General features: G+C 40.5%; 1 protein-coding gene across 1 annotated transcript; it reads right to left on the bottom strand.

The window, feature by feature from the left end:
• Positions 1 to 6,132: 6,132 nt before the first annotated feature.
• LOC145404043 (ETS homologous factor-like) lies at positions 6,133 to 10,866 on the bottom strand. Its single transcript, XM_080275646.1, has 7 exons — positions 10,651 to 10,866; positions 10,396 to 10,500; positions 8,384 to 8,582; positions 7,822 to 7,977; positions 7,489 to 7,638; positions 6,864 to 7,056; positions 6,133 to 6,247 (listed from the first exon to the last, which is right to left on the bottom strand). The coding sequence occupies exons 1-7, from the start codon at positions 10,864 to 10,866 to the stop codon at positions 6,133 to 6,135; spliced, it is 1,134 nt and encodes a 377-aa protein (XP_080131772.1).
• Between the last annotated feature and the right edge of the window lie 16,514 nt (positions 10,867 to 27,380).

Here is a 27,380-nt window from a genome sequence, read left to right as displayed (position 1 = left end):
CGAGATAGAGGTGTGTCTAGTGGAGCGCTATTTAAGGAATACCCTGCACATATCACGGCTATTATGGACGGTGGGTATTAGTGGCCATGTTGCGTCGTGTCCGTGGCGTGGGTAGACTACTAATTAGCTAACCTTCCATCTACTACTAGATGTCTCACAGGAATTTAATGGATAAGTCTGGTAGTTGCAATATAGTGCAAAAGACGTCAACATTGTGAAGGGGTTGAAGGATGATGATGATGATGATGATGATGATGATGATGATGATGATGATACGAACGGAGGAGGAGTTAGACGTTTGGAACACTCTTTCTTTTCTCTATCTCCTTCCTCACCCTCCCCCCTCTTCCTTTATTAGCATCCAGATCTCTCTCCCTCTCTCTCTCTCTCCACTCTTCCCCCTTCCCCTCCCCCTCCCTGAATCACATTTATCTTCCCCCTCTCCCCTTACCTCTACTTCTCCCTGCCCTCCTCCTCCCATTAGCTTCCGATTTCTCCCTTCGCCTCCCCCACCTTCCTCCCCTCTCTTACCTCCTCCCCCTCCCCACCCTCTTCACTCCTCCCTCCACTTTCAAACCCCTCCCCTCTCCCTTCCCCTCCCCTCCATGTTGAATGACACAAATCCCCTACCTTCCCTCCCCTTCACCTTCCCCTCTACCTTAGCGGATATCCTGTGAGGTGACGGGGTTCGTTTTGACGTCATCATCAGCATAACAATAGTAACAAAGAACAGCAGTATATAGCCAAGTACTACTACTACTACTACTACTACTGTTGTTGCTGTTACTGTTGTAGTATAGTACTACGATGGATAGTAATAACCACGAAACACAAACCCATGGCAGGTACACCGCATTTACATATGGTATAAAGCAAAAATGGACTTTCGTGATGCGGACCATCCTCGCACCACTGAAGGGACACACACCACAAAGCCAGCCAGGAGACAGGACGTGTGTGCTGGGCAATCCCCAGGTCCTGTCCTCCCCCCTTACTGTTTTTTAATCAGCCCATACCCCACTGACCGGGCTAATGTATGGCCCGGCCTGCACTATAGGTGCAGGGAATCTTTGAACGAACGAACGAAACACTAAAGGATGCTACCAGGGAATCATTCCTACCATTACTGACCAACGGTCACAACCTCACTCCAGAACAGAGGAATCTTCATGTACTACCGTACCACCCACGATGGGAGGCCTTGGCATTATAAATCTAGCAACCATGACAGGCTATGAACATATAAATTCACTTAGATTTACCGATTCCGTGTCACAGGAGATTTGTGACCAGGCTGAGGCGAGTGAAGTCGACCAACAACGGCAGAGAGACATAAAGACACAAATAAGCAAAAAGCAGGAGGCGAGACAAAAGGACCTGCTGCAGCACATACTCGTAACTGAACATCTTACATCGGACCAGCGCAGAAGAGTTGAAATGGCACAGGAGGCTGAAGCATTGAACTGAAGGACAACCCTGCCTCTCAGGGCAAAAGACGTGAATGTATAAGCCAGCAGGGCATTCACACAGTCCGCCTAATAGAGCCTAGGCCAGCGGTTCTCAAACTTTTTAGTGGGCGACCCTATTTCGAATATTTCAAGACTTCACGACCCGCACGGTAAAAAAAAAAAAAAAATCAGAGAGAGAGAGAGAGTAACCGGTATATTCCCTATAGTAGTTATTAAGAATATGCCAATAGTGTAATAAGGATAATTACAATTTCAATTAAATAAAATTCACTGAATGTATTAGGCTTATTCTATGTCCCTGCGACCCATCAAATTTCCTCTCGCGACCCAGAGTTTGAGAGTCACTGGCCTAGGCTATCTTAACATGGAGTACTATCCCAGTCGCAACCAACCACTCACTGTCATCGCTCAATCGCGTCCTTTCACGTCCGCCATACTCACTCTCATCCCATCCCCCAAGTACAAGAGGAAATGAGAGTTATGATGATAATGATAATAATAATAATTATAATAATAATAATAATAATAATAATAATAATAACAGCCGTGGAGAAACACAGTATGTGCGAGTTACCCCTTCCAAAGAATAATTTTCTATGGTATCCGCTTCCATCTTGCAACATGCCTGGAGAAAACGAATGTAATATAGGGAGAACTCTAGTATTTCAGGTGAAGACTTTATTCAGCTGAGCAAGCCATAGGAACTCAGATTTATTACTTGCAAAATTACCCCTCACGAACGGGACAACTCTAGCAATGCTGCTGACTCCTTTATTCTATTATCCAAGACCAGTATTCTTGTCGGGTATGAAAGCTCCTAAACACCTCTTCATAAGCGATTTATTTATTACACTTTACTGTCCTCTTGTTACAAGAATCATTCCAATACCTCCATATTCTGCATCAATAACGTACAAAAGGATATTAACCACCCACCACGAAAAATAAACCACTAAGGAAGAGGTGACAGGGAGTCAAATTAAAAGGATTGGAGGACTGCAGCTCAGATAGGCTAATGTGTAAGAATATTAAAGAGCGTTTGCTTGAAATGAAACAGAATTATAAGATTATTTGCTCTAAGCAGAATGGAATGAAAGAGCACTACTTATGTAATAGGATACACACACACACACACACACACTGGGGGATGAAGAACAGTACCTGAACGAATGTTGTGTGTAGCAGCAGTTGATCAAGTGAAACTGAATGAAACAAAGGAATGCATATGAACCAAAATTTTTTGATACAGTATTTGCAAAAGATGATTTAGAATGGAATGAATCTTTTATCAATTTACTTATTTACCTAATTAATTTTGCACTACTCTTACAATCAACCAAACAATATCCCTCCATTCCTGTTTAATTTCTAGCACTTTCTTATTCACTTAACCTTCCACATTATTTTTTTTTACTAAGCTGCACTCCTAAATTCCATCTTGTTTCAACTAGCTAATACTCTTAACACTTTATCTATGTGTAACTATTCTGTAACAAACCAATAAATAAATAACGCTGTGGAACTACTGTGTAACGCATCTAACCTAACCTCTTTCGTCTACGTGGTCATGCTGGGGGTTGATCTGGCTAGAAACCAAGGAGTGACAGTGAGTGAATTCCAAATGCCAGATACCAAAGATCAAATGGCACTGTGATGATCTGAAGGTGTAGTGAGGAGTAGGGACAGTATGACAAAGCATACTAAGAAACCGAAGGAGAATTTTGGATATGAAGAAGAATGTCAGAAACCAAGGAGCCTCATGTACCGTAAGTCTCATGAATACGGTTCACCGATTTTCATGCAAGTGGCCCAGTTCCATCGTGTGAAAACCCGGCAACTATATTACTTATAGATATTTTTATATAAGTGTTATACAAGTGACCTGAATACTTCAATTGTCGACAACTTATAGACTTGACACGGAGACTCTCGAAACGATATTCAAAACATTAGACTTCCCTGCCCCACACTGACATCGAATATTCAAACCATTAGACTGTTTCCTGCCCCACAATGGCATCGAATTCACGTCCTTTGAGACATCAGGCAATTATTCGGATAGCACAGATTACACAGAGCCATCCCTGTTGCCACGAAACTGTCTCTGCCTCCATAACACTCGCCGCCATCCTACCAAAACTACGAAAGGACCATTGTTTACCTTCACCAATAACGCACATAACTCAAATTCGGCCACTTGGATACATTCACCTTCTTCCCCAGCAACTTATATATCACACAAGCGATAAACAAACAACAGATACTCACCATGACTGCCCAAATTCACTGCATTTGATCCAGCACTTAAACCAATAACACCACCCTCTGCAACGCGGCGACACTCTGTCCTGCGTGTCGCGTGATCACGCAAATTCTCGAACTTCGTCTCGTTGGTATAGGAGTTATCGTACACTTATCTCTCAGTAATTTATTTAACACATTGCATATTGCATACTGTATGTTATTTATATCTCTCTATTATAATAGTTTGCATCAGTGGCATATTAGCGAGATAAGGTGCAACAGGAAAAATAAATCGCTGAGGTTCTATGAAAGCTCCTGGGCGAACGTGACGAAAAATGGTGAGTTGGATTATTATTCTTCCGCACAAGAAAAATCAGCTACCGCAAAGAACTTGATCTTCACAATAAAATCACCTTACTGGCACCTCATCATCACGGTAATACATCACAATCGCGCTGAATCCCGCAAAATCTCAAGCTCTGACGAGAAATGAGATTGTTAAAGTAGGATTTGTATTTTTTCCCCGTGCTCTATGACAAGTCAGTAATCACAAAGCGTTTATCACAACACAGTATACTTATCAAAAGGATCGAATTACCAGATTAATAGCTACGCCACTTCTTCAATGGATCCCACAAATTTTCAAACCTTTGGACGTAAAATGGTGAGGCTAGTGGTGCTATTGATATATGGATTATTATTACTACAGTATTACTATTATATCTGTATGCTGTGTAATATGATCACAGAATAATCCATACAATTCAGCTTGTCTCTCCATCGCAATAATTTAGGTTGCACTCAATTAAATTACAATTTGCAAAGAATCTGTGCTTGTCAGTTTGAATTCTCTTCAAATGTGGGCTATCGTTCTCAGTTTTCTTGGATTCTACTCGGATTATATCGCCCATATATGAAAAAAAAAAAAAAATGCCATACTCAAGGAAATGTTACAATATTTAGGTACTTCACTATTTACGCAAGAAAATAATACTAACTCCATCTTTACTAAGTCCATCTGCTACTACTGTACCGTACAATCTTACTGGTGTAATTTGTTACGGGTACAAATTAAACAATATAATTATATCTAACTACGTTTATTAGCTACTCACTACAGCACTACAAATAAGTTAGCTACAAAAAGATTTAAATAAATAAAACTACATACATCTCAGCCTCCACTACGGCACAGATAAATATGGTGTATAAATATTAAACTTCACAAGAAACCTTCAGATATAACCAAGCTCCACGTACATAGCTTTACAACCTAAGCTACATATATGGTATGCCTGACCACAAATAAATACGGTACTTCTTGGTTAGCTTCCGACATGCGGATGTACAGTAATTGTCAACAAATAATATATTTGTGAGACTCCATCCTTCTTAGAAGGCATACAATAGGGCCACTAAAGAAAGTACTGTCAAGCACAAATATGGAATAACAAAAAATGGCAAAAATAGCAACAATGGTCGGCATAAATACGAAATAACAAGTAACAGAAACAATAACAATGATGTGACGAATATGAAAAGATGTTTAAAATTCACACACATCGCCATGTACCGCTGATGTATGCGAGTAATGTTTTGAAAGTAGGGGCGATGTGTGTGGCGAAATACGAAATATATATATACCAAGCAACAATGTATAAAACAGGACAAGTATGAGGGGGAAAGTGCTTGACGACGCAATCAGTGGCCTAAACAAGATTTAAAAAAAAAAGTTGCTAACACCTAACACAAGATTATTAGTATCACAAGCGTATCACAGACTGGCCAGTTTAGCTGTGTCTTTACATCTACATTTGATAAGTGAGAAACAATAACAATGGTGATAAGTGATAAGCCTAGTTATGAAATTATCGGTAACAAATTTGCATAACTAGACTATCTGCAAAAGTGAAGTCTTAAAAAATAACAAATAAATAGTGAGAATAAATAATGGTGCAAAAATAAATACTGTGAATATAAATACTGTGAAAATAAATCTAGAATAAATACTGTGAACTAATTATACTGATAAAAATAAATAAAACTGGCTTGTAAATAAATGGGAATGGATGGATAAATAACAGTATGGTAAAGTGAGTTCTTCCTAATCCTCTTCACTGTTTTAAGTCAGCAAAACAGCTATAGGACGTAAAACAATGTGGCATAATACTGAATTCGTAGCCTCATGACAGCCAAAACCAGCAGAAAAGAAGTATTAGTAGTAGTAGTAGTGATGATGGTGTTATTACCCTATGCTATTCAGGTACTATTAAAATCTGTAATGTCTTGAAGCTGCTCTCACTGCACAACTGTAGTAATATGAGATCAATATAAAGCCGCTAACCACCTTATAAAAAAATATATATAAGTGTGGAAGCGAGTTAAAGCACAGACGTAGAGAAAACGCTGCGGCACTTCTCTACATGCCCGCGGTTTTCTTCAGTTCAATGAGGAATTTCAGAGCCTTTGGGCCACACCGGTACACCAGTTGCTTCTCTGACACAGGCTGGAGTGCCCCTGTGGTGTAGTGGTACCTGGAGGAATGAGAAAAGTGAGGTTAGATCCAAGATATGACAGTAATTCAAGTTTATAAAGGCTCTACTGGAATTTAAGCGGAAGTGAATAGTTCCCTGCTTCCAAATGTTGTGATTCTAAGTGGATTATTAGCTATCAATATCTAAAACTCAATATAGTATTTTATCGGTTTATATATTAGTTTAAAATACTGTATCTGAAAACGAATCATTACGGATCATAATATATTTTTGTTAAGGACCATTCTTTAATCACCATCAATTCCTCTTTACTAACCCATCCTTGCTATTATATTTCATCTATTCAGTCTACATCTCTATCGATCTGGCTAATAAGTCCATCTATCGTTTACCTCTACCCTCCTGTAAACGTGGCATAGGCCAAATTAGACCACATTTTAGGCCATCTATTAAAAAAACTTACATTACCAAGGTAATTAAGTTCTATGCCCTAAGTCTCTGCTTCCATCTCTCATTTCAACAGACTCACGATACAGTCAGAAGTTTTTGTAGGATATAGGTTGCATTTCTGGGCATCCATCTCCTCCTTTTTAGTTGTATTTCCATTCTAATCAACTTTCTTTCTTTTTTGTTCATCTTTCAATCAGTCCCTTACCTGAGTCCTCTAGCGAAGTTGTCGTAGGATAGGTTGGGCTTGTCTGCGCGTTTGCCCCACATTTTGGCGATGACGGAGGGCTGGACCAGGCGGAAGGTGCCCTGTGACTGGTCCTCCCAGCGGATGAGGGAGGGGTTGGTGCTTGAATCAGCCAATAGGCGGATCACAAACTCCCAGTTCTTTGGGCCGCGTTCTGGAAAGGGAGTGGAGGTTAGACTCTGAAGGAAGTGGATAGAATCTGAAGAAAAGGGACCGAATTTCAAGGGAAGAGACAGAAGTTAAAGAAAAGGCATAGACTTTGAAGGGAAGACATAGAATTTGATGGGAAAGTAACGAATTTTAAGGGAAGACAAATTTTAAGGGAAAGGAAAGAATCTGAAGGGAGGATATAGAATTTGAAGGAATGGGATAGAAAGAAGAGCTGGGTGAAGGAGAGGAATAAGGAAGAAGCCTGATGTTAGAAGTGGATGAGATGGGGAAGAAATTGTTTGAAAGTTACATAAAAAAGACAGGAGGTCAGGACTACGAAGGAAGCATGTGAGTTTGAAAGACAAATGTATCATTATATAGGAAGGATTCTTCTACTACTACTGCTACAATCATCATCATCATCACCCCAGCTCACCTCTCTTCTTAGGGTCGGGTCTAATCTTCATGAGCGGGTCGGTTGCATGGAGGGGGGTGGAGGGGGTGTCCAGAGCGGGGGTGAGTGGGGGAGATGGGGCCCCTCCGGCAGACAGGAGCGCCACGGGTTCAGGTGTGTTATCCAGGCTCTCTGTTGCGGCAGATAACAGAGATAAGAGAACAATGGAAATAATTATGAGGGAAAATAGATACGATGATAAAATAATTCATCATAATCACTCTTATTATAAACTTGTTCTTGTGTGTGTGTGTGTGTGTGTGTGTGTGTGTGTGTGTGTGTGTGTGTGTGTGAATGCCATGTACGTCTACTCACCATACACCAGGGGTCCAGCACTCTCTAGGTCCATATCCTGCAGTCCGCCAATGATGTACCGGTCCAGGTCCTTGATATCCTCGCTGCTCAGGTCAAGAGGGTCGTAGAGGTCATATTGGGGCGAACCAGAGCAACCCAGGTCAAAGCCACGCCCGTCTGAGGAAATACAGGTAAGTAGGTAAATGAGTCAACAGGTAAATACGTAAAGAGGTAAATAAATAAGGTGGTAAATAAGTAAATAAATAAATACCATACCTCCTTCCCTCCTCCTTCTCCTTTTTCCCCCATGTTCTCTCTAGTCTTTCTCTTTCCCTTTGCCTTCTCCCTAGTTTCTCTTTTTCCCTCCACCTTCTCTCTAGCTTCTCTCCATCTGTCCACCTTTCCTCCATCCCTCCACGTTCCCTCTGTTCCTCACCTAGCTTCCTGTTTCTCCTCAGCCCCTGCAGTTCATCATGAGAGGAAGATCCACACACATTTCTGTCTCAACTTTCTATGTCCTCTCTACTTTCTCCCCATCCCTCCATCTTTCCTCCATCCCTCCACGTTTCCCTCCGTTCCTCACCTAGTTTCCTGTTTCTTCTAAGCTCCTGCAGTTCGTCGTGGAAGAGGGGCCCATACACACTTCCGGCAAGGGTGCAGAAGTCATTCAGGGTCAGTTGCAGGAGCTGGGCGCCCGTCGTGCTCCGGAAGTTCCAGAGGTCAACAGTGCTTTGGTCAACCCCACGACGACGGCACACACTCGCTGCCCAGTCCAAGCAGTCCTGAGTGTGGAGAAAGAACAAGGGGATATAGTCACTCATAAAACACACACACACACACACACACACACACACACACACACACACTGCCCGGTCCAAACAATTCCAAGTGGAGACTGAAGACTTGAGTAAGGTTAGGGTCTAAGGAAGAAGCAGAAGAGGAAGAAGAAAAGAAGAGGAGGAGGAGGAGGAGGAGAGAAAAAGAAAAGAGGCAGAAAAAGAAGAAAAGAGAAGGAGGAGGAGGATGCGGTGATTTTTCTCCTGTTCTGTGAGGCCGGCTCAGTCAGTGTTATCAGTATTTACCCTCCGTTCTTTATGCATGTCCTGCTCCAAATGCCACGCCCACACCAGCCGACTGAGCCATCACAGCACCACACAACTACGACCTGAGTTTCTAGTAGAGCTCTATTTCTGAACCACCCTGTATTTTTCAGCTGTGGAGACTTTAACCTTTTATCTATACGTCTTTCACTGTAACTTGGCCTAGAATTGCCATCTCTCCATCTTGGCTACTGAGATGTAGTAATAAGCACTAGAATATGATGCTGGTCACGAAGAAGTGCCATGGAGAAGGACACAGAGCCGTAGCATTGTATTACAGTATTATGTTGTACTGTATTAGTGTATTATTGCACTGTATTATTGTATGATTGTATTGTATCAGTGTATTACTATTTTGTATTTTTATATTGTATTATTATATTACTGTACTGTATTAGTGCATTATTGTATTGCATTATTATACTGTATTATTATATTACTATTGTACTGTGTTGTATAATTGTACTATTGCATTACTGTATTACTGTACTGCATTATTATACTACTGTATTGTATTACTGTATTATTATATTGTATTACTGCAGTACTGTATTGTATTATAGTACTGTATTACTGTATTACTGTCTTGTATTACGGTCCTGTATTATTGTCTTACTGTACTGTATTATGGTACTGTATGAGTGCATTGTATTAATTATTGTATTAGTACTGTATTATATTGTATTTCTGTATTATTGTATTATTCTATCTACGTGACCCAATCTGAAAGGACGAGAACCTGGGCCAAGTTAAGGTGAAAGGACTATACTTAAAAAAAATCGTCGTTTTAATATGAATAAAGAATGAAAATACACCGCATCGTACTGAAGGGGTTGAGGAAGTGAGGGAAGTACGCATTACACTTCTATTATTTATTTTATTTATTTACTGTTTATCTTACCCTGTTTCTGAAGCCTGCCCACCCAGTTTATGAGAGAGAGAGAGAGAGAGAGAGAGAGAGAGAGAGAATTTCCTTTACAACCACACTTATACAATTAATTATATATATGCATGTAGTCGTTCTTATCTTCTTTTTTTTTTTTAACACTAGCTAATACTGTATTATTTTACGAGTTATAAATGAATGGTATATATTAAATTACTGACTGATTTTAAAATGTCTTATGGCGCATACTCCGAATATGATAAAATTTGCAAAAGGACTGAGGTTTGCTCTACGACGAGGGAAGTCACTGATATACTGCCTTTAAGACATCAGTAGATAGAAAATAGATATACTGACGACTAATACTGAACTTCATAACGCGGCAGGTAATGAATTTATTGATAATTAAGGGAAATAAATGTAATAAATGCAATAAATGGTGAATCTTACACTCGATTAAAAGATACAGTAACGACGATTATAAACTTTTACCTAATAACGCAAAAAGATAATTGATTTTTTGGAAATTAATAGATGTAAGAAATAGTAAAAATGTAATAAATGTAATAATAATGGTAATAAATGCAATACATAAATTCGATAACTCACCTCACCACGCCACTCCGAAACCTCCATTCTTGAAAAGGCTTCCATTTCGTCCAGCAGGCCCGAATCGGTCGAGGGGCAGGGGGAGAGGGAGGAGAGGTTTGGAGAGACGGAGGTGGGGTAGAGGGAGGCACTGGGGGGGTAGAGGGAGAGGGAGGAAGGATTGGGGGAGTGGGAGGCGTGGTAGGGAGAGAGGGAGGGATTGGGAGAGGTTGAATACGGGTAGAGCGATCCCGTAGACTGATATGGCGAAAGGGAGGAAGGATTTGGCGAGATGGAGTACTGCTCGGGGGGGTAGAGGGAGGAGGAGGAGGCATCTGGAGTGTACAGGGATGGACTGGAGGAGAAGGAGGACGAGGATGAGGTGGGGATCTGGTCAAGGTCGCCGAGATAAGTCTGGCAGAGGCTGTCTATGCTGTCGGCGCCACCCAGCTCCAAAGTGAAGGACGCACGCAGGTCATCAAATTCAGCCATCTTGGATTTTGTTGTTGTTGACGTAGCGATCAGATGTACTTCAGGGAAATAACAAATCACTAGAATAGCACAACCGCTGGCTCTAAGAACGGATTTCCTCTCGTACGTCCCGCGTTTCCGACACGTTTCCGGCCGTATCTCGCGCCGGTAGCAGGTGTTACGAGAACGGCTGCTTCAGAACGGTGATATGTCGACAGGTGTTTCTTTGGCCAATCTTGTTCCTGTTTTACTCTATCACACAGGTGGCTCTCTAAGGCACAACTGCACTCCAACAGGTGGTTTACTTTCGCTGCAGGTGTGACAGATGCTCAAGTGCCCCTTTGAGGACGAACCAGGTGAGCTGCGTCAGGTCTGATCGCCACCTGAGGAAGTTGAAGACTGTGACTGTACACCGCGCCGCCCGCCATTTTTAACCCCACGTCTGGTAGTCCCGGGGAAGGCTGTGACGTCAAACCATTCTTCGTCTTCCTAGTTTCTCACGTCACGCTACGGGCAGCTGCGGGTGTAGTGGTAATCTGCTGGCCTGGTAACGTGGTGAAAGGTACAGGGCCAGATGTGACAGCCTCCATCCACACCACTCTAGGTCACGCCTCCTATCGGCAACACTGGTTCTAACCAAAACAAATGACTGGCGATTGTGTTATTTTTCGTATTAACTGAACATTCTAAATCATTTCTTCGTTATATTTATTTTTCTCACCCCTCTGTAATTTTTCTTTCATTAGCTCACTACTGATTCTCTTTTTATTTTGAAGGTTCATAAACAAAACAGGCCACATCTGTCAACCCTAACAGAATCGAAAAACAAATGACGAGCGACGGCGTTATTCTTCATAATAACCTAATAACATCATTAACCTTTTTACAACACCTGCTCTTCTAACATTTTTAAAATATAATTTTTACTTCTGCACAAGCTCATCAATTTTCAAACCAATTCAAGATCCATGCATAAAACAGGTCACATTCCCTACCCCCTAGAAAAAAAAAAATAACAATAATAATGACTTTTTTTTCCATAACAGACTTAAATGGCTTTCAAAATTAACTGTATAATTAACCATGCATTTCTAACAATTTTTAAGTATGGTTTTCCCCTATTCACTGTGACTCTATGTTGCCTGATAATCAAGGTCATAATCTGTTATTGGTAACTCTAACAGGCTTTCAAAACAAGTGACCGACGCAGATGTTATTGTTCATACTGACCTTTTCTTTACTTTTTTGCTTTACTGATCCTAGTCTTACACAACTTTTTTTTTAGACAATTTAATTTTTCCCGTAAGTTCACTGACATTGTTTTCTGACCATACGGTGATTTAAGACAAAACACCTGACTGGCGAAGAGGCTAATGTACATATATTGATAGACAGATAGATAGATAATTAACTTTTTGACAATAATCAGTGTTTTTCATATACGATTTTTCACATATTTTTTTCTCATAAGGTTATTAACTGCATTACAATTTTGTGACCTATAAAGGCGAAACAAATGTGACTCATATTCCTCATGTGTGTGCATTGATTTTTACATATAATTCCTGCTACTTCCAGACGGTTTTATTCAGCGTCGGAGAGTTTTCGCACTGGAGAAACGATAACAGCCTTCACTAACTCTCAATCACTGACGCTTTCCCTCAGTGGCTTGCAATACGTGGGTGGCAGCAGGAATAAAATAGAGAGTATATCCTCGGATTGAAGGAGTTGATTTATTGATTATTGAGTGCTTTCCTTGAGATTTTTAAAGTAATTTTTCTAACAAGCTCACTGACTTCTTCCTCCTCCTCCTCCTCTTTCTTCTATTTTTCTTTTTTCTTCCTCTTCCTTCTTCTTCTTTGTCTTCTTCATTTCCTATTTCTTCCTCCTCTTCCTCCTTCTTCTTTATCTTCTTCATTTCCTATTTCTTCCCTCTTCTTCTTCTTTGTCTTCTTCATTTCCTATTTCTTCCTCCTTCTTCTTCTTTGTCTTCTTCATTTCCTATTTCTTCCTCCTTCTTCTTTGTCTTCTTCATTTCCTATTTCTTCCTCCTCTTCCTCCTTCTTCTTTATCTTCTTCATTTCCTATTTCTTCCTCCTTCTTCTTCTTTATCTTCTTCATTTCCTATTTCTTCCTCCTTCTTCTTTGTCTTCATTTCCTATTTCTTCCTCCTCTTCCTCCTTCTTCTTTATCTTCTTCATTTCCTATTTCTTCCTTCTTCTTCTTCTTTGTCTTCTTCATTTCCTATTTCTTCCTCCTCTTCCTCCTTCTTCTTCTTCTTTGTCTTCTTAATTTCCTATTTTTCTTCCTCCTTCTTCTTCTTTGTCTTCTTCATTTCCTATTTTTTCCTCCTCCTTCTTTGTCTTCTTATTTTCCTAGTTTTTCTTCCTCTTCCTCCTTCTTCTTCTTTGTCTTCTTCATTTCCTATTTCTTCCTCGTCTTCCTTCTTCTTCATTTTGCTTCTTCTTCTTCTCATCCCCCTTTGCACTGCCTTCTTCCCCCTTTTTAACCCATACAGTGATTCTGGGTAAACCTGGCCAAAATAGGCTTTTAAATAAATAGATAATGAGACAGACAGACAGATAATGACAGAGATACAGAGAGATAGACATAGATAAAAACAAACAGCAAGATAGAGAGAAAGAGACAGACAGAAAGATATACACAGACAGTCACGGAGAGAAAGAGAAGACAGACAGGTAGATGGCGATAGACTGACAGGTAGAGAAAGATGGAGACAGACTGACAGATAGAGACAGACAGATAGATAAACAGATAGACAGATAATAGAACTATCACCTCTTCCTTAACTGACCTGTCGTTTTTGTAGTAATAAATGACTAAACCAAAATCCGAATTCAAGCCATAACGTGGCCGGCCCCTCTTAGTCACTCTGCCCCATACGTATCTCTCTAAATCGCCTGGAACCCCGTGACGCGATTTAGGGCCCTGTGCTTCCTTCCTACAGACGATTTTATTCAGCTTAGAGAGGGCGGATGGTTTTATGAAGGTTAAAGAGCGAGGACGATTTTATGAGGGTTCGAGGACGTTTACTTGGCTTAGATGGTTTCAAGTTGATGGTTTGATTAAGCTTGGAACAGACGATTTTATTCAGCTTAGAACAGACGATTTTATTCAGCTTAGAACAGACGATACTATTAAGCTTAGGGCAAATTATTTCATGCAACTTAGGGCAGACGATTTTATTCAGCTTAGAACACGATTTTATTCAGCTTACAACAGACGATTTCATTCAGTTTAGAATAGATGATTTTATTCAGCTTAGGGCAGACGATTTTATTCAGCTTAAGGCAGGAGATTTTATTCAGTTTCGAACAGACGATTTTATCAAAACTTTTGGAGATGTTGTGCGGGATACTCCAGATCCGGATTCGCCCCCAAATATAACGATTCGTCTTGGCCCATGGCTCCCCCTTCCACAAACTTTCATCAAAATCCGTTAATAACTTTTTGAGTAAAGTTGCCAACAGACAGACAGACAGACAAACAAACGCTGGCAAAAACCTAACCTCCTTGGCGGAGGTAACAAAGAAACAGACAAAAGAAAAAAAAAAGGCAAAAAGTACTCAGAGGGTGCATACATCCGCCAATGCCAATAAAAAGGATCCGGATCAGGATCCGTGGATATAGGATCCGGATTCGGTTCAAATTTAATCACTTCTTTCTTGGCTCATGGCCTACCCATCCACAAAATTTCATCAAACTCCGTTTATAATTTTTTGAGTAAAGTTGCTAACAGACAGACAAACAGACAAACAAATCATCGCCAACAAAAACAACCTCAATGGCGGAGGTAAGACTAACAACATCGCAGGCCGCTTCCCTCACCGCCTGACCACCACCCGGAATGATGACAATTTAGTATTATAATTAGTGGTTTTCGAGCGACACTATTACGATTAATGGTATTCACGGATGTTGTTGTTCATGTTTGTTGTTCCTGTCGTTGTGTTGTTGTTGTGCTGTTATTGTTAGCGTAGTGCTGCTGTTGTTGTTGTTGTTGTGGTGGTGGTGGTGGTGGTGGTCGCAAGCTCATCTGGACGGGAACTCATTGGACTGCAGACTGAAGTTCCCCCTTTTTAATGCAGTCCACCATCCTCCTTTCGTGGGACAGGGCGGGAGTTGAGGGACGTGTGTATAACCAGCTCGCAGAAATGTCCCCCCTGACTGATTCCCGTTTTCTGTACCATTTTTATTAATTAATTTATTTATTTATTTATTTATTTATTTTTAATCCAGGAAAGTCTAGGTCAGGTTAAGGTTAGATTGTTAGGGTAGAGAAACGAAGAAGAAGAGGAGAAGGAGGAGGAGGAGGAGGAGGAGGAGATGAAAAAGAAGAAGAATATGAGGATGATAATGATGATAAACAAAGAAATAAACAAACACATAAACAAACCATATCCCTCTTGCTATCTATGTAACTTTTGGTCACCCTGTAGACATCAAACCAATTATCAGCCCTCCAATCGGACCTACCCAACTCCGTGACGTCATAATCTGGCCCTATCCTCCTGCCAGACGATTTTATTCAGCTTATTAACGATCAATTTCCTGCCCAGGCTGTGATTTCAATTCCCAAGACAGACAAAGATAGTGGAAAAAAATATCTCCCTTGTTCTGTGCTAATCCTGCAATAAAGAAAGCCTTACTATGAGAGAAAGAGAATCAGAACTATTCTTATTTTATTTATTTATTTACCGGGATGGGAAAGGAAGAGACTGTTGAATTTAGCTTTGTATGTGTTCTTTCAGCAATAATAATAATAATAATAATAATAACAACAACAACAACAACATACCGGTATATACATTCTACCGTCAATTCGAACCATTATTTTCCGTTGTTTTAACCCATTCAATACGATAGGTTATTTTAATTCACTCTTCCTACCTTCCAACGAGTTTCCCCCCCCCCTCTCTCTCTTTTATTCTGAACCAAATTGAGGCGACCAGATCCGGCTAGTGTGCCAAACCGCGTCACTCCCTCAAGCACTCAGTCACTGTACTATGTGAAGAGTCAAATCTGGTAGGTCGTAACCGAGGAGTTTAATGAGCGCCACACACACACACACACACACACACACACACACACACACACACACACCTAAGGGAGGTATGGTGAGGTGCAGGGGGTATTGCTGGTGCGTCTGGTGTGCGTCTGAGGTGTGTCTGAGGGACACAACTTTTTCCACACACACACACACACACACACACACACACACACATATATATATATATATATATATATATATATATATATATATATATATATATATATATATATGTACATAATTTCTCAGAAACGTTTATAGGCTTCCGTGGTGTGTGGATGTAGGTGTGGTCCCATTTCCCTGGGCACTGTAGTGATTGTCTTCCTACTGTGTGCTTTCACTATTTCCTGGTACTGCATCTGACCCACCCCTTACATCACAGTGGGAACAGGGCGATGATGATGATGATGATGATACTTCCTCCGTCTTGTTACTGACACGTCAAAACAAGGAACCGACGGTGGTAAAACTGTCATATCGCACTTAGTACTACGATATATATATATATATATATATATATATATATATATATATATATATATATAGATATATATATATATCTCCCCCTGCGCACCCAGGTCCAGTAGAGGGGACAGAACCTGACATTTTCAAACGTTAATAAAGGTGAAGCCCCGCGGGTTCCGATCCAAGCGCTTAGGAACTATGAGTCGACAGGATTATTCTGTTTTATCCTCATGAACTACTACTACTCTAAAACTTTTCCTTCCCCACTACACGTCAGACCCCTTCATTCCCCTCGAGGGTGTGTGCATGACGGTGTTTGTTCCCAGTTTAGAAAAGTGTGATGTCACAGGGCGGTGTATTAGCATAAGTTTTAAGAATACATGCATAAAAAACACTGTGCCATTGTTGGGTCCTGCCCGGGCTGCTGGAGGGGAGGAGAGGACACACTCACGCCCACACCCATACCCCCACCCCACCCACCCATAGACACCCATCCCCCACCCACACACCCACCCACACCCACACCCACCCACACCCACATACACGCCTCCCCCCCCCCCACACACACACCTTCCGGGGCGTTTTATCAGCGGTCTGGTTGGGCTGATAAGACGATTTTACTCATCTTAAGAAAATCCATCTGGTAGTGAAGGAATTAAATAAGTCTAGTCTTCACCCCTCCAGTTCCAAAACTCTATCCTCAACGATAGATTAACGAAGGCTGTATCTAAACCCTCCAGTTAACTCTCTCTCTCTCTCTCTGCCTGCCTGTCTGTCTGTCTGTCTGTCTGTCTCTCTCTCTCTCTCTCTCTCTCTCTCTCTCTCTCTCTCTCTCTCTCTCTCTCTCTCTCTCTCTCTTTGTCTGTCTGTCTGTCTGTCTGTCTCTCTCTCTCTCTCTCTCTCTCTCTCTGCAGCTGAGGGAAATCGTCTGGTGGTAGCAGTACTGGAAATACGTCATCGGATGGAAGTGGTCAGACGCCTTCCACCATATCCTGATAAGATTACCTCACCGAATTTTCCTCTCTCTCTCTCTCTCTCTAGGTAACCACTCGTTCGAAAAGTCTCTCTAAGCTGAATAAAAAAGAAGGATATAAGAAAATCAATAGTGAATGTGTTAAATAAAGTACTGAATGAACAAATGTTGTAATAAAATCGTGAGAAGATGTGAAGAATATAAGTAAAAAATATCGTCCCGGGAGTGAAGTGGTTGTGGCTTGTTGGGTGAGTGGATGGGTGCAGCATTCCAAAACTGTTTACTACTGCTACTACTACTACTACGACTATTACTACTACTACTACTTCCCTACACAGGCCCGAGAGACATGGCAGCACCACATCTGTCACGGCTCATGGCCAAACCCTTGACGGTGCGGGAAACCACGAAGCTGGAGCACGAACGATGAGGCGAAATTGAGAATGTAGATGATTGCTTCCTCTGTCACACACACACACACACACACACACACACACACACACACACACACACACACACACACACACACACACACCACCTTCCGGCATTCTCGTCGGTTAAGGAGGCTCCCAAACACCTTTTCCAAAGCAATTTATTTTGCTTTTTACATTTCTGTATTCCATTAATTCTTCCAATGTCGCCATACTCTGCGTAAATAACGTACAAAAGGATATCAACCATCCATATCCAAAAAGAAATCGCTAAGGTAAAGGTGCTAGGGAGAATACGAGCCTATGAGTACACCCTGTTTAGTCTGCCTGTCTGTTGCTGAAGAAAAATGCAGAGAATCTTTTTTTTTTTTTTTTTTTTAACACTGTCATCCATGATAAAGAGTGTACCTAGATAGGGTAATTTCTGGCCATGCTCTAACTATACTCTTTTTACTCTAACTTGGCCGAAAACTGTCCTCTTTCCATCTTGAATGCTGAATTGTAAGGATACACTGACAACTGCTTCTGATGCTAGTCACAAAGAATGGAAAATGTGTAAATCGGTAGCACTGTCTCTTTCACCCACAAAGCTACGTGAAATGAGCTGAAAAATGTCGAAGATCTTGGCCAAGTTAGAGTAAGCATAGAATAGTAAACTGCATCCTCTCCTCTACTCTATTTAACCTCCTCTTTAAAACAAGCTCTAACTCACAAGGTGCAATCACCAAAACATCATCCATATATCAATACCACGTCACTTCTCTACTACACTCATGAACCTCCCAATCTTCTAGAAATAAATTAGCTATACTGTTTTGACTCTAACTACATAGCAATCCTTCGTCACTAGCATCATATTCTAACGCTGAGCCATGGTTATCAGTCAGTGTTCATGATGGAGGGAGGGCAGTTTTAGGCCAAGTTAGAGTAAAAGGAGTATAGGAAGGCACTGGACTTTGAACTCACTGTTTTTTGGTCTGTAAAATGGGATGGGAATGGAGGAGGAAGCAGTCAGAATCCTATCCCTGCTACAAACCTGTCCTAAATACGTATCAAACCCGTTAAGACCCGGGTTTCACTAGGTCTCAGTACTGAAAAAGAAATTATTAAAAAAAAGAAATAAATGATGATGATGATTATTATTATTATTTATTTATTTTTTTAATAATCTAACTGTGATAGGTAAGCACGTTCCTCGGTTTGAGTACCATTAGTCTGCTTGTCTGGCTTTATTATTATTATTATTATTATTATTATTATTATTATTATCCCATCACTCTATCACCCTGGTTTTGCATCTATCTACATTATTATTCTTTTTATTTTCTATGCGTCCGACTCTGGGCATAGGGTCAACAGTCCGTTCCCTAAGGTCCTGCAGTCCTCTTATGTACCATCCACCTTCACATATCACCACGTCGACACTAACATTCACCGTCCATACTGAATACACGCTAGGGCCGTCTCATACAGGACAGGTGTATATATCTATCTACTAGTATTTGTCTGTCTATCAGTCTATATATCTATTTCTAACTCACCTCAGTATTCTAGTTATAAATAGAGGAAAGTGAAGGCTGATTTATCTTGGGTGAACTCTGGGATTAGGAATATGGGGATAGACAGACAGAAGACAGATAGACAGCTGGACAAAAAGACAGAGACAGATAAACAGACAGATAGATAGATATATTGACAGGCAGAGAGATTAATAAACCGTGAAAAAAAGACAGGCAAATAGATAGACTGACAGACGCAAATAAACAGATAAATAGACAGTGATAGACAAAGTGCTGAGGAAGGAAATATTCACTAAGCATAACGGTTTCGCAAAAGTTACGTGTACTGAACCGACCCCCTGCACATTTGCCGAGTGTGTGTGTGTGTGTGTGTGTGTGTGTGTGTGTGTGTGTGTGTGTGTGTGTGTGTGTGTGTGTGTGTGTGTGTGTGTGTGTGTGTGTGTGTGTGTGTGTGTGTGTGTGTGTGTGTGTGTGTAAACTCGCCAAACCGGGTGGAATCAAATCTTACTCTCCCTTACTAAATGCTTTCCTATAGCGGCGGTCATGCAGCACCCGTCTAGATACACACACACTCACCCTTATTCTCCCCAGCTCCCTTCATCACGAGTTACCTAATATTCTCAGTCTTTATCGCACACAAATGGTCAACTCTGGAACCGCACCTCCTCATTTTCTCTTCCCTCTGCCTATGACCTCCACTCTTTTAAATGCAAGGAATCCAGGCATCTCCAGGTGAGATGATGTAGATGTATATTTTCTGTTTTGTTTGAGAAAGACGACTTGTTAAGGTTCTCTCTCTCTCTCTCTCTCTCTCTCTCTCTCTCTCTCCAAATCTATTATATCTGTTTGACTGCCTATGTATTTCTCTCTCTCTCTCTCTCTCTCTCTCTCTCTCTCTCTCTCTCTCTCTCTCTCTCTCCACATGCACAGAAAAATACCCCCCCCCCAGTCTTCCTTACATTAAAATGATAATAATAATAATAATAATAACACCACACAAGCCTTAACTCCCTCTCTCTACAATAAATAAATAAATACATAAATAAACTAAGCATTATTCTCAGCCCAATGACCCTCCCCAACACTAAAGATAATAAAGTAAACAAAAAGAAGATAGTAAAGCATAATAAAGAAAATAAAGAGAAAATAGTAAAGCATAATAAAGAAAATAAAGAGAAAATAGTAAAGCATAATAAAGAAAATAAAAAGAAAATAGTAACGCATAATAAAGAAAATAAAGATGGTAAAGCATAATAAAATAAAGATGGTAAAGCATAATAAAATAAAGATGGTAAAGCATAATAAAATAAAGATGGTAAAGCATAATAAAGAAAATAAAGAGAAAATAGTAACGCATAATAAAGAAAATAAAGATGGTAAAGCATAATAAAATAAAGATGGTAAAGCATAATAAAATAAAGATGGTAAAGCATAATAAAATAAAGATGGTAAAGCATAATAAAGAAAATAAAGAGAAAATAGCAGAGCAAAATAAAGAAAATAAAGATAGTAAACCATAATAAATAAAATAAAGATAGTAAAGCATAATAAAGAAAATAAAGAGAAAATAGCAGAGCAAAATAAAGAAAATAAAGATAGTAAAACATAATAAAGAAAATAAAGAGAAAATAGTAAAGCATAATAAAGAAAATAAAGAGAAAATAGTAAAGCATAATAAAGAAAATAAAGAGAAAATAGTAAAGCATAATAAAGAAAATAAAGACAGTAAAGCATAATAAAGAAAATAAAGAGAAGATAGTAAAGGAAGAGAAAACGAGATAAGAATGACAAAGCTGAGATGGATTACGAAACGTGTGCACCTAGTATGCTAAAGTAGGCACGTACACACACACACACACACACACACACACACACACACACACACACACACACACACACACACACACACACACACACACACACACACACACACACACACACACACACACACACAACCACGTGGATGAGTGTTAGGGTGAATACATAGGAAATCCCAACACACGACACTACACTACCACAGTCATCCCTCACACACCCCTCCATTCCCTCCCTACCTCCTCCCTCCCTCCACTCCATTCCTACCTTCCTCTATCACTCCACTGCCTTCCCACTTCCTCCCTACCTCCTCCCTCCACTCCCTTCCTACCTTCCTCTATCACTCCGCTGCCTTCCTACCTCCACCCTTCCTCATTCCATCACTTACACTCCCTCCCTTCTCCCTCCACTCCCTTCATATTCCCTCCCTCTCCCTTCCTGCCTTCCTCTCTCACCCTATCACTTGCACTTATTCCCCTCCCTTCCCTTCCTATCCCATCCCTTCTCTTCCTAGCTCCTTCCTTCCTCCCTCCGTTCCCTTCCCGTACCTCTTCTCTTCTGCCTTCCTCTCACTCCTCCCCTTTCCCCCTCACCTTGCCTATCTCCCTCACCCTTGTTCTTTCCCCTCACCCCTCTCTTTTCCCCTCCCCACTCACATCCCCCTTCCCTCTCCTTCCCCCCCTCACTCCATCACCTACACTCACATTCTCAACCCCAATTCCTGAATAAAAATCGTCTGGAGAGAGAGAGAGAGAGAGAGAGAGAGAGAGAGAGAGAGAGAGAGAGAGAGAGAGAGAGAGAGAGAGAGAGGTATAAATCACAACTTCTCTACAAACCCTAAGATATATAAAGTAACAAAACAAAGTAACAAAAATAAAGCAATAAAACAAATTAAGCCAAAAAAACACAGTAATAAAACAAACGAAGTAATACAACAAATAGTGATAAAATAAATAGTAATAAAACAAATAAAGTAATAAACGTTTGGTGCAGCTCAGACAGGAAACTTATAATTAATTTTCACAAGACGATAAAAATAGAACAATTAACCCTTTCATGGCTCAGTGTAACAAAGACAGAAAAAAAAAACTAACATACAAGTAAATAATTAAATAAATAAATAACCTGTAAAATACACAAAAAAACAAATACAAAAATAAATAAATAGATAACCTGGAAAATAAATAAAATACATAAAATGTAAAATAAATAAACGAATAGCTAAATAAATAACCTGTAAAAAATAACATAAATAAATACATAACCTATTAAATAAATACATAAACGAATAAATAAATAAATCTGTAAAATAAATAAATAAATAACCTGTATAATAAAACAAATAAATAAATAAATAACCAGTACAATAAAAATAAGTAAATAAAATGAATCATAAAATATATATAAATAACCTGTAATATAAAAATAAATAAATATCCTGTAAAATAAATAAATAAAATAACCAGCAAAATCAATAAATAAAGCAAGAAAATGAATAATTTAACCTACACAAATAAATAAACAAAAATAACAAGAACAATAAAAATACAAATAAAAATCTAACCTCTTTATGGTGGGAACAACTCTACCCTCCTGCCAGCTAACCCCGGACGATTTTATTCAGCTGGGAGTGGTTCCTAGGAGCCTGCCTTAACGCCTTCCATCCAGTGACTAATTTTACTCGCTTATCCAAATGTCTCCCCTACGCTGAATAAAATCGTCTGGGTATGGCAAGGTTTAACACAGTATACCTCATCGGACTGAAGGGGTTAGAGCCAACGAAACGACAGCAATAACAACAACAACAACAACAACAACGGCCAGATCATAGTACTGAAGAAAACACAGCCACGTCGCTCCGAACTTTGACCTTGACCCGTGACCTGTGACCTTGACCCCTGACCTTGACCCGTGACCCTTGACCATGACCCGCGACCTTACACCTTGATCCAAAAGTCTGACCATGACCCATGACCATGACCTGTGACCTTTGGCCCTGACCCCTGATCTTGACCTGCACACACACACACACACACACACACACACACACACACACACACACACACACACACACACAATGTATGAGTCAGTTTTTGGATCAAGCATTTATGTGACATTCTGTAAAGATACATACACACAAACACATGTATATACAACCATACATACAATCATCCATGTACACAACCATACATAAAGACTATCATACTCATACATACAACCATACATACATATATATACCTGGTACACACAAACATGCATCCTACATAAACATACAACCATACATACATACACAAAGTGGGGTCAGTCACACAGCAAGAGTTTCAATGTCACTAAGAATACGAAACATTTACGCTAGTCTGTTATTATTTACAAAGCGGTATTAATGTATCTATTGAAAGGCTGAGATAGATATATGACAGACAGATAGATAGATAGACAGACTGATAGATGGATGGATAGATAGACAGATAGACAGACAGATAAATGGACTAGAGAGAGAGAGAGAAGCAACACGTTCATACTTAACCCCTTCACCACCGCGACTTATTCTTGCTTCCACCAGACGATTTTATTCAGCTCAGTGAATCTTCCTCCTCGTGCGAAGAGGTCCATGTCGGCTATATCTAACCCCTCAGTTCAAAGACTCCCTAACACCTTTTCCTTAGCGATTTATTTCTGGATGTGGGTGGTTAATATCCTCTCGTACGTTATTTATGCAGAGTATGGCGATGTGTGGGATTTATGTAACAGAGAACAGGAGAGTAAGGTGTGATAAGCAAAATAAATCGCCTAGGAAAAGGTGCTAGGGAGCTTCCTTAACTGACGAGAATACGAGCGAAAAGTCTCTCTTAACATCTTCAATCCGGTGACTTATTTTTGCATTCCCCTCTCTCCAGACGATTTTATTCAGCTCTGTATGGGTTTCTTGAGACTGGAGGGTTAGCTGCAGCCCCCACCAACCCCCTCACTACCAGGCCGGTCCACCACGCTAATGAAAATCGTCTGAAGGAGGAAAATAATACGTCCTCGTCTTGAAGTGGTTGATATTGTGTTTATGCATTAGAGGCTGAAATATACGTGATGGGTTATATTATCTTCATTCTAGTGGTAGTGCTATATTCTTTTTACTCTAATTTGGCCTAAATTTGCCATCTCTCCATCTTGAATGCTGAACCGTTGCAATACACGTAACACTGGGATGTGATGCTAGTTATGAAGAAATCTGTGGAATGCATAGAGATTCGTAGCACTGTCTTTGTCTGCCACTGAGCTACGTGAAATTGGATGCGAAACAACGAAAATTTAGACTAAGTTAAGGTGAGAGAGTTGTAAATGCTGTTATAGCCCTGAAACGTGAACCCGGAGGACTACAGGCTGAAGTTACCCTCATCCTGCAGTCTCTCATCCTCCTTTTGGGGGATAAGGATGGAGTTGAAAATCTGTCTAACCAGGCAAGGAAGTCGCTCAGTTATTTTGGTGCCATCACGTGAAGGCGTCCCTCTCCAGTATCAGTGTTTCCTTTACGTAGTTATATACATTTCTTTTCTACGAATGAAGCACTACAACATACCCTACATACATACACATAGTTCTTGTTATTATATGAAGTGTTGTTAATGATGGCAGGTAAACGTTAACACCTGTGACTGACGGCAAAAAATAAATAAAAGATTAAAAAAAATAAATAAATCCCATGACATTCTTTATTTCACCCTTTCTGCACGAGACGATTTCTATCAATATTTGGAGATTTTTTTTTTTTTTTTCAATGGAGAGATTAGATACAGCCTGCCTTTACCCCTTCACCACGAGGATAAAATAGCGTGGAGGCAGCAAGAATAAAGATGGATGAAGGGAAGCGTGAGGCGGCATAACAGGCGTCTACATGTTTGGTTCAGAGGTAGGGTAACACGACAGGACTGGGATCCGGTCATTTACACACATACATACATAAACACACACACACACACACACACACACACACACACACACACACACACACACACACACACATACATACATACGTAAATACACACACATACACACATACATACACACACATACATAAATACATAAATACACACACACATACATACATACATAAATACACACACATACATACATACATAAATACATACACACACATACATACATAAATACACACACACATACATACATAAATACACACACACACACATACATATATAAATACACACACACATACATACATAAATACACACACACACATACATAAATACACACATACATACATACATAAATACACACACACATACATACATACATAAATACACACACACACATAAATACATAAATACACACACACACACAGGCTTTCTCCAGTGTCTCCTTTATTACAACTCTTTCCCCATCATATCCCGTCATCCTCACCCACCAAACATTACACCATCTTCATTTCCGAACCTTATTATATTTTTTAGTATATTTTTCCTAGCATACCTTTCCCACGGTCATTTTTACGCTCACTTCCATCACCTTTTATCTGCTATTGGTCTATCTATCTATTGTCTGTCTGTCTATCTAATCACGGAAAGGTGTGGCCACAAACAAATCGCCTTCGTGTCACCCCGTCCTCCTTCATCAGGCTGCCCTTCTCCAACTCGTACCCCTCCCGTCTCACATACCTCTCCATCCCATCCCTTCATCTCATCCTCGGGCTCCCCCTCCTCCTCAATCCCACCATTTCATCCTCGGTCTTCCCTTCCCCTCACCTCCTCCATCTCATCCTGTCTTCCCCTACCATCTCCATATCACACCCTCTCCTAGTCAGTCTCGCAACCTATGAATTTCGACTACCACCAGACGATTTTATTCAGCCTAGGGAAATCCTACGAGTGAGAGAGACAGAGGGGGAGGTGGTGGCAGAGTGGTTAGGGAAGTTGTTCGAAAAATGCGAGTTCGATTCTAGCCTGGGGTAGGAAATAGCTTGATGACTCTCTCTCTCTCTCTCTCTCTCTCTCTCTCTCTCTCTCTCTCTCCCCCAGGTCATAAATTCTCTCTCTCTCTCTCTCTCTCTCTCTCTCTCTCTCTCTCACACACACACACACACACACACACACACACACACACACACACACACACACACACACACACACATGTCATAAAAACAACCCAGCTAATATCATGGCACCAGTCCCGAGTAAGACAGCCCTGGCATAATTATATTCAATCTGGACGGTGGGTATCAGCGCCAAAGTGGTGACATGTGAAATTGTGTGGCACGCAGGACTGAGCAACCTTAGGGAACGGGTTGCCAAGTCTGTGCCCTGAGTGAACATATAAAAATAAAGAAGGAAATACATAAATCATGTAAAAATAAACAAAATAAAACATACATGGATAAATACATGTGTAATTAAAAAGGAATATATCAGTAAGTATAATTAAATAAATAAATGTATATAATGAATGAATAAATAAACACAAACCATCCATACTGAGATCCTGTGGTCCTTCCTGCCTAATTAGCATCGCGTGACGTCACTTCCGTCGCCTGCCCGTGCCATACATAAGAAATACACAAATAAATAAGGATGAATAAATAAATAAGCACAAAGAAACCGATATTGACATCCTGTGGTCCTTCCTGCCTAATTACCATGGCGTGACGTCACTTCCGTCGCCTGCCCGTGCCATATACGGAAGTGTTCTCCGTGACCTACGCTACGCTACATTACACCGCAGTCTTAACCCCTTCAGTCCCATGCCGTGGTGCTGGACAGGGTCGCCTTCGTGTGGTGGCACTGATATATGGTGGTGGAGTTGCCGGGATATACAGGCGTTCCATTAAAGCTTCCCTGTTGCCCCGAAAAGCGGATGGTGGACTGCAGGAGAAGGGTAGGTTCAGCATGCAGTCCAGAGGGTTCGTTTCAGATGAACCTGGGACAACAACAACAACAACAACAACAACGCCACCACCACCAACAACAACAACAACAAGTACTACTACAATTACTACTACGACTACGAGTTACTATGACTACGATTACGAGTCATAGTCGTAATGGTAGAAGAAGTAGTAGTAGTAGTTGTAGTAGCAGTAGTAGTAGTAGTAGTAGCAGAAGTAGTAGTAGTTGTTGCTGTAGTTCCAGATCCATCTGAATCGTGAATCGAGTGGACTACAGGCTGGACTTTCTCTCCGGCAGTCCACCCAGTCAACTTCCCAGGATAACAGGGCAGAGGAGCCGCCTGGTTGTGTTTGTGCCACCATGTGAAGGCGC

The sequence above is a fragment of the Coenobita brevimanus genome, chromosome 62 (assembly GCF_032717465.1).
Source record: "Coenobita brevimanus isolate Jiangsu-jjx chromosome 62, ASM3271746v2, whole genome shotgun sequence".
NCBI lineage: Eukaryota > Metazoa > Arthropoda > Malacostraca > Decapoda > Coenobitidae > Coenobita > Coenobita brevimanus.
This window is presented reverse-complemented; position numbering and strand designations above follow the sequence as displayed.